This window comes from Dicentrarchus labrax, unplaced genomic scaffold (genome assembly GCF_905237075.1).
Source record: "Dicentrarchus labrax unplaced genomic scaffold, dlabrax2021, whole genome shotgun sequence".
NCBI lineage: Eukaryota > Metazoa > Chordata > Actinopteri > Moronidae > Dicentrarchus > Dicentrarchus labrax.
The window spans coordinates 317189-326243 of record NW_026136706.1 but is presented as its reverse complement, the minus strand read 5'-3'; the positions used below and the strand labels follow the sequence as shown (position 1 = coordinate 326243).

Genomic DNA, 9055 nt, shown 5'->3' with positions numbered 1-9055 from the left:
TATTACCCTGTGAGGTCCACTGACTGGAAGGGTCCTGGTGGGATCCACCCTTTCTGAGTGGTCTAGAGACTTGGTTTTAACTGCTAAATTTTTTTAAAATTCCTGTGAGGATGAAAATGACTTAAAGCATCAAAAACTCTCACATAAATTTTAAACCTGAATTTTGGCTCCAATGGGGACCAGTCATTGGTCCCCACTGGTCCTCCAACCCCCACACCCACCCACATCATGTCTATAAGCCTCACAGAGGCAGAGAAAAGCTCATTCTGGCCTTCAATAATCAATACTGACAGAAGTGAAAAAAACAGCAGCTCTACTTTACTTTAAGTAAATGTTATCTCACACAAGACAGGCTTTCTGAAGTTAATCTTACAAGATTTTATTACTCACACGTAACCATAGTGACAGCCAAAATCTGGTCACTTATCCTCCACTTGGTGTGTACAGGTAGGTATATGGCCAGTTGAACTGTACAATAACTAGTGCGAAATGTTTCAAGTACTGAATACATGAACAAGAACGCATTCACACCAACACATGGATCATCAAAACATGCACAATCATAGAATGTGCGTAACAAAACATTCAAGTGCTCTCTTTTCAATAAATTCTTTTTGCACTTTTACGCTGAATGGCAGTGATCCGGTTTTTAACATAGAACTTTACCGCAGTCCAGCTTCTATTTTTCAGTGCCTCTGGTGAAGCCTTAATGCAGGCATTGCAGTCCGATTTTCCTGGTACTTTACCAGATTCGATGAAATCTTTAAGTGTCTTTTCCACTGCCCGGACTTCACCAACTGACCAGCTCCTCTTCTTTGAGGTTTCTCTGAAAGAAAAGTAAAAAAGGAACTCAGGATTCAATTTCAATTCAATTCAATTCAATTTTATTTGTATAGCGCCAATTCATAACAGAAGTTATCTCAGGACACTTTTCAAATAGAGCAGGTCTAGACCGAACTCTTTATAACATTATTGACACAGGAGTGGAGACAAGCGATTCAATTGGCAATTCATCAACTGCTCAGTTATTCAGTTAAGTTTTTTCTTGCCACTGTCACCAAGTGCAGCTCATGGTGGGATTTTTTGGAATGGCAAAGAATTTGGTCTCAACCTGCCCTATATGAAAAATGGCTTGAGGTAACTTCATTGTAATTTGGCGCTATATAAATTAAATTTCATTTGATTTGAAAAGGGATATTTTGCCTTATAAAAAAACTATTTGTAACCTTTTTTCTCATTATTTGTACAGACTGGTGCAGTACCCAACTTTTTATGTATTTCATATTGTAGAATAAACTGGGAATCTCCAGGATTACAGATTAATGTATTAAGTGTTGTGCTGTCTGCACTGACTGGCTGACAACCGACTAACAAGGCTAACCAATGAATGCATTTACAACAAGTCACCAGGTTATCTCCCGCTGTGCAGAGAGGTGCCGTCACTCACTAATATTACCTGCAGTTGGTCAGTAACCAGATTTTTCTGCCCCTTTTCTAAAAATCAATGTAACTAAGTAAATCTAATAGTAAAAGTTATGCACAGTGTTTGAAATACCTCGTTTAGAGTCACCGTCATCACCGTCAGTCTCACCAGGTTTCTGTTTTCTCTTATGTCTTGAGGATCCTGCGAAATAATGAATGATGGTGATTACTATTATTAGTATTATTATTATTGTTAATACAAAATATGTCAGTTACCTGTCAACACACCTTCATTGTCTGAATGAAAGCCATCTATAGTAAGACAAGTGTTATCACTATTGAGAGAAAACATTTCATAACTTGTGATAAGGACAACATGGAGTGTGTTAAATACCTGTTTGAGGGTCATCGCTGTCAGCATCAACAGGCTGCCGTCTTTTCTTAGAGCTCGAGGATGCTGTTAAAAGAAGGAATAATTAGTATAGTTATACAGGATAATAACTGCTAACTGACAACACAATGCTGTCAGTCCTCTTTATTGGTAGTACTGAGCAAGAAGGAGAAGTATACAATCACATTTCTGAAAATTGCTAAAAACTGCAAAGTTCTAATCAAGTGCCAATGCTCAGTTTTTGGGTTACCTTTAGTGGGACGTTCAACACTGCCAGGCTCATGAGAGTTTTGCTGTCCCCCTGTCAAAAGAATAACTTGTATAGAATAAAAGTATGGAAATTCAAAATTATTGTTGAAAAAGCTCAATTTGATTCCACGTCCTCCTCTACTCAAGACAATAACTCAACTGCTGCACCACATGTGGTAGCTGGTAAATATGAAGTCCAGTCCACTATGGTCAGACACAATGAACATATATTATCAGATAAAGCAGATATGATGCTTCATGCAGTAGTTCAGCTGCATGTAGCTCTTCCTTGTAGCTGAGACTCTAGCCGGGTGAAGCAGAGCACAGCTGTACTGGCTGGTTGACAGACTGATTTTAAAACAGAACTTCATTCCACTCAAAAGCAGTTGGTTATCAGCTGGTAGAATATTGAATGGTGGTATATTGTTCTCTTTTGTACAGACAGTAAACTAGTATCTTCTGTGTGTTAAATACCTGTTTGAGGGTCATCACTGTCAGACTCAACAGGCTGTCGTCTTTTCTTAGAGCTCGAGGATGCTGTTAAAAGAAGGAATAATTAGTACATTAATACAAGATAGTAACTGTAACTGACAACAGATCTTGACTAAATGAAAGCCACCGGTATTATGACATTTATGTGCTTGCTTTGGTTATAGTGGCAGGAGATTTCAGGCAGTGATGAGGGATGAGGAGAGAAGAGACAAGACAGAGGAGAGAGGAGCGAGACAACGCACTTTATGAATTTGCTGCTACAGTGTCAGAACTGTTGACTGTTTTAGCTTCATTTCAATGATGTTTTATATTTGATTTTTAAAGAGGTATTAATGTCCCTTTGGTATGCTGACAGCTAGAGAGAAACGGTATTTCATTTGTTTTGTGTATGTAAATACACAAGAGTCATCTGATCATTAGAGTTTGTTTGACTGAAAGTACTGACAGAAAAGACTGTACATTATTAATCATTAATAGTTTGTTTTAACATTGCTAAAAGATGAACTGAGCAGGAAGAATCTGCACATCATTATGTTTTAATTTAATTTCCTTTTTTGTAAAGACAGGTGACTAACAAATAGGATGCACAACGGATAGTGTATAGAATACCTGTCACTGATACTCAGATTGCTCTATTATCTTAGATGTTTTGATAAAGTAACAGGTAAATCATGATCTGTCTCTGTGTTTGTAAAAACAAGGAAAAAAATAAAGGGTTTAAATATCAAGGACTTTTTGTCATTAAAGTTGCTTGATTGGCAAATGATTGACCTTAATGCACACAACTGATGTGTAACCCACCTGAGGAGCAAAAAGATGAGTCCCCGCCCATCTCTGTCTCTGACAGGTCACTGTCCACAGCTTCTAGTACCTGTTCTGAACACAAGGGGAAAAAAACAAAATATCATATGAGAAAAGGACGTTTACTCAGAAATTACACTAAATAAGATGTTAAGAGTAAGTTTTCTTTACCACTGGGATCAATCTGGATTTGATCCAAGCTCATTCATTCACTCATCTCATTATCCTTCAGGTTGAGAACTGTGGACAGTGTGGAGACCTGCTTTCTTAACTTGGTTGAGGACAGAGTTTCAGGATGCTTGGCCCCACATTCCTTTGCCATCTGTCTGATGGCATCTGATCCCCTTAAGTGACTCTTTGCTTCAGCTCTGGCAAAGAAATAAGGATTGTCATCAGGCACACCACAGGTCCGCCGATGAGCAACTAAGGCCTCCATTGATGACAGCATGTCCGGTGTTAGAAGGATCGGAACCTTCCTGTTTCTTTTCACTCAAGAATATCTGCAATCTTCTTGAGACTATGACCCAGCTTCAGAGCCAGCGATGGAGTTTTGTAGGTGTTTTTCTCCTCATCAAAGCCAGCCACAGCTTTTACTGCTTCAACCACAAAGTTAAAGTTTGAAGGCACATAGAAGTCCTTAATTAGTTTCAGTCTACCACCTGTCCGTGACTGCTGAACTAGTCGCCCGATTTCCCACATTTTTTGTCTAATGTGGTCATGTTTGGTTTTGTCATGTCCATGCTTGGCATACAAATGTTCTCCAAGTTTCAAAATGGTTGTCTCTTTTTTGATGATGTTTGTGACTTCATCTTGATACATGGCATTTGCTCCCAAACATTTTGGCTAACACCATCTGGGACAGGCTGTGCATACGCACAGAGCGCCTGGATCCGACTTCTACCTGGCTTTAGCGTGCTACATGTAAGTGAAAGCCTACACTTGGACATGTGCCTCCACAATGACTTTCTTTTGAGCAAAGCCTCACAGTTTATACAGTGCATGTAGTCACTTGCTTTCGCTGGTTTTGCAGCTCGATAGCTTGGCATCAGTGTGCCACTACCAGTGTTTAGGACCTCGTTGTTATGAGCACGATCCCCTTTATTTCTAATAAGGTCAAAATGTAATCTTCGTTCCTTTGACTTCAAAGGAAAACTTATTGCTTTAGCTACAGCAGGTTCATTGGTGTGTTTGCGGATTAAATGCTTTGCCATTTTCTGGCAGAGCATGGGACAGTACAAACAACAATGTGTCTTACTGTAATCTCTGGCACCATTTGACTTTTTTCGCAGCTTCATTACAGACACATTTTCCAGGCTTGTGTCATCACAGTTTTCGCTTCCTGTTCTCTTCTTGTCTTCATCTGAAGACGTTTCTTTCTTTTTTTTCTTGTATGTCCTTTGTGACGTCTTCTGCTTTACCACTGGAACCTTGCTCATGGGACTGTCAGGTTCTTCTGCACTGCTTTCATAAACAGAGGCTTTCGACAGAATATATTCATCACCACTGCTTATAGAGGTGTCAAAGGCGTGTGATGCCTTGGAAATCTGTTCAAGGTATTCTCTGGTGAGCTGAAAATGAAATGTACAAAAAGCTTATAGTTAAAAGAAGAAACACTAACCTGATTTAGAAATCTTAAATTGTCTTGAACCATGGCAACTTAACATGACAATCAGCCCTGTGTGATATACAGGATTAGAGTTAGGGTACAGCTATGAGCCACAGAAGAACAGAGGGATTCATTTTAAATCATTGTTAACTTTGTTTTCCCCTGTATGAGTTAGGTGTCCTACTGATTTCAGAATGCAAACTTACAAATACACTTTCAGTTCTTGTCAGGGGGGGTTCATCTGGGTCCTCAGGATCAGAGTGTGAGGTTTCAAGGATGCTTGTTTCCTCTGATTCTGAGCTTGATTCCTAGGAGAAAAAAACAGAACATCTCTCAAAGAGTATTTCCTAAAATCAATCCCCACTTCCGTAGTAATGTAAAGTCGGTTTTCTGATTCAAACCAGCGTGAGGATACATTGGTGCAATTGTTCAGTTGGTCGCTAACGCTCTGCAATCAGATGGTCACACAGAAGACGACAGGCACTACTGAGAGTCGACTTCTTTTCTGTTGCTATATAAGCGGGACCAGTGAGGTAATTAGACAATAATAAGTTCACAATCACAAACATGTAAAAATCACAAAGTTGGCTCATCATAAAAGAAGCTCTTGTTTACAGAATCCATGCATCTCCTTGAATGAATGAATACCCCTATACTGTAACTACATACACAAACAATAACAATATATAAAACGTTGCGACCCTTTCATCAAGAATAAATATTAGCCTACATATAAATATGAAATATTATGGGCTGAATAACAATATATTTTACAATGAATTGGTGAACCTTCGCGTAAAAAGGTGTGCTTCCTGGGATTGGTACGGATGGGGTTCACAACAGAAATAAACCGCTCCAGAGTTCACTTGATAACGGACCGAGACCCCCCCCTCCCCCTACAAGGTGGACCGGAGAGTGGTTGTTTGGTCTGCACCAGAGTTCGAGGCCGGCGTTCATACCATCCCAAAGAACCACACCAACGGGGCAAACGCTCCAAAGTTCAGTTCAACCAGACAAAACAAGGCTGGTGTGAACATGACCTAAGAACAGTCTAACAGTCTAATAACAACACTGTGGTGAATGTACAGTTGCGACCATTTTTGATAGTGCTTCTGTTTCTGTATGTTGGAATAACTTTGCTAAAACCATAACTCACTTTGACATAAACCTGCACATTATGAAAATGTTAAAGCGCTGCATACAATCAGATATCAAGGTTGTTAGAAACATGATTATTGTTCCAAATGCAGTAAATTTTTTTATTGTTACCAAAACGTAACAAATGAGGGGCTGCACACAGGTACACAGTGTGGCAAACCACTGCCAATGCCATTTTAAGTTTGTGGATAGTCTAGTTTTCACACAGCTGTTGAATTATTTAGTTTCAAACACTTAAATCTAGTTGTGCTATCTCACTGCAGCTGCACACTTACTATCATGACTTTCCAAGTGACCCTACATTGTAACTAACTGGTAATAACAGGATGGAATTGACCATTAGGAGGGTTGTCATATGGAACAAGTTAAAAGCAGTGTTTGACCCTTACCAAGATCTTAGAAGGTAGCTGCGTCTCTGCTGGAAGTCCTGACAGTGGTAAGGCCTCAAAGACAACAAAGACAGGACACATTTACTACAATTTTCAACAAAATGAGTTTAACAAAGAGCTGCAGAACCAGAGCACTAAACTCCTTCCCACATATTTTTTATTATTGAAAATGAAAAGATGCAAGGGAGTTTTAAAAAGAGTAAATCACATTATATTAGGGCTGTGCAATATGACAAAAAAAACGTGTATGCCTTAATAGGTCATTTCTAATCCAGTTAACAGTACTGTAAATTCAATGAATATAAATATATAAATTATATATTGCATAGCCATATCTTTGCAGAGGCAAGTTTTTCCTCACTCGAAGGACAGAGGGTGTCACTCCCTGTACAGATTGTAAAGCCCACCGAGGCAAAATGTGTTTTGTGAATCTGGGCTATACAAATAAAATTTGATTTGATTTGAGATGTAAGTTGCAGCTCAGATTAGGGCATTCAAAATCCCTGCTATTCTTACCAGATCCTCCATGTTTCATCAAAAATAGATAAGAGTATTGCAATCTTAGTATTGTATCACAACTTGTATTACCTCTGTTTGGTGCTCTCTCAGGCGACGTAAGCCTGTCTTTATCCTTGTGAGTTGTCTACTCCGTCTGCATGATGTGAAACACAAACAAGTTCACCTAGCTGATGTAATATTTGACCTATGAATGCATGACTTTAAAAAATCTTTCAAAGATGGCTGTCATTTCTTAACTAAACATTGTCAATAAAATCTCATAAATGTTATGTCTATTAGGAAAATCAAGCCCAGGTTTAAACTAAAAAATAATTTTAAAAAAAGGAAAAATATCTCTGTTACTTATAAATGTGTTACAGAGACGATGAACTGGCTTAAATCACAATCATGAAGCTTTTACATGGCTGAACAACGGTAATTAAGATGTTGTCACTCATTTCAACTAGCTGCTTTTTTAGGTGTGTTAGGTTTATAGGTTCCTTAACTTAAGAACATGATATTAGTTCAAATTCAAATGAAAATGTAAACTTGAAAATGTAATCCCACAATAGCATTATAATTTTCCACATGTTTGTCTTATTTGAGTCAAAATGAAAATGCAATAATATAATTTACACTTTCATATACTTGTATGGGCATTGTATGACCATATTAAAATGAAAATGAAAACAGGATTTGACATTTCATTTTCAAAGACTTAAACTAAAGTGGACATTATTTTAAAGAGCATGTTGACATGCACATGTAAATGCATTAAATGTCAAATGCTGTTTTCATTCATTTTAATATGAGCTCCTCTCTTCCTCTCTCTTTCTGCACTCATTCATGTCCCTTTAATGCATGTTACTAACTCCACTTCTTCCCCGGAGTTCTTGTGCTTTTCGTCTCGCAGGTTCTCATGGATCCTGGTGGAGCCTCCTGCCATGGTCCTGCTAGATTGCCATTGCCAATACTGTTGTTGCTGTGCACCTGTCTGTCTGTCTGTGCTCTCTCTCTCTGTTCTCTCTCTCTCTCTCTTCTGTCTTCTCTCTCTTCCCACCCACCTAGAGCCGGAGGATCTGTCCTAGGTTTCTGCCTTTTAACAGGCAGTTTTTCCTTGCCCTTGTCTCCAGGTCTTGCTCATGGTGGTACAGTTGGGTCTCTGTAATTAATGTTTTAAAGAGTTCGGTCTAGACCTGCTCTATTTGAAAGTGTCCTGAGATAACTTCTGTTATGAATTGGCGCTATACAAATAAAATTGAATTGAATTAATATGGTCATAGAATGCCCAGACAATTATATGAAAATGAAAATATAAATAATTATTTTCATTTTCACTCAAAATAACACATATGTGGTAAATTATAATGCTATTGTGGAATTAAATTCTCATTTTCAGGTTTACATTTTCATTTAGATTAAGTCCACAATACGCTTCCCTTAACATTAGCATCACTTTCTACCTTCTGCAACAGGTCAGAAAGTCAAAGTGTAAAAAAGAAGAACATTAAAAACTACTGTGACATTAGCTCTCTCTGCTAACATTAGAAACAGCTAATGTTAGCTAACGCTGCTGGAAAAACACTAATATGCTTCTGACGCAAACACATCACATAAAAAGTTCATTAAGACGTCACAAAAAACCCATAAAAACCTAATTATCAACCTAAAACTCGTTTTTACTCACTTTTCTTCTTTTTCCGTCGTTGTCGCTCACATCTCTCTTCTGCGCATGCGTCTGTTCTGCGCTGCTCCGACTGACCGTGAGGGGGGCGTGTCATTGAGCGTCATCACCAGGTAGGGGGGGGGGGCGGTAGCGGCGGTCTCCCCCTCCCCCTCCCTGACATCCTTTACTGTCTGTCATCCGTCACTCGTTAGACGTAATGACGCTATTTCCTGTTGATGTTCCTTCACAATAAAAGTATTCCATTCGTGAATGAACGAGATGCTTTTAATGTGAAGAGGATTATAGGAACTTCAACATTTCTGCCACTCTGTTAGCAGACATTGATTTAAAACCGGACTAATTACACAGGTGTGGACCTATTC

At 38.7% G+C, this 9055-nt stretch overlaps 1 protein-coding gene across 3 annotated transcripts in view; it reads right to left on the bottom strand.

The window, feature by feature from the left end:
- Nucleotides 1–296: 296 nt before the first annotated feature.
- Nucleotides 297–9055, bottom strand: part of LOC127365084 (uncharacterized) — an 11165-nt gene continuing 2406 nt past the window's right edge. Inside the window, exons 1-12 of one of the 3 annotated variants that reach the window (XM_051402817.1) lie at nt 8694–9055; nt 7097–7160; nt 6509–6562; nt 5168–5269; nt 3527–4923; nt 3356–3430; nt 2537–2599; nt 2064–2114; nt 1817–1879; nt 1699–1734; nt 1556–1624; nt 297–824 (exon numbers count right to left, since the gene is read on the bottom strand). The exon at nt 8694–9055 is cut by the window's right edge and continues 2406 nt beyond it. In XM_051402817.1, coding sequence (XP_051258777.1) covers nt 601–824; nt 1556–1624; nt 1699–1734; nt 1817–1879; nt 2064–2114; nt 2537–2599; nt 3356–3430; nt 3527–3560 — 615 coding nt within the window. In that variant the 5' untranslated portion in view covers nt 3561–4923; nt 5168–5269; nt 6509–6562; nt 7097–7160; nt 8694–9055 and the 3' untranslated portion in view covers nt 297–600. The remainder of the gene's footprint in view (nt 825–1555; nt 1625–1698; nt 1735–1816; nt 1880–2063; nt 2115–2536; nt 2600–3355; nt 3431–3526; nt 4924–5167; nt 5270–6508; nt 6563–7096; nt 7161–8693) is intronic. The other 2 variants (XR_007885091.1, XM_051402818.1) reach the window with 2 other exon arrangements.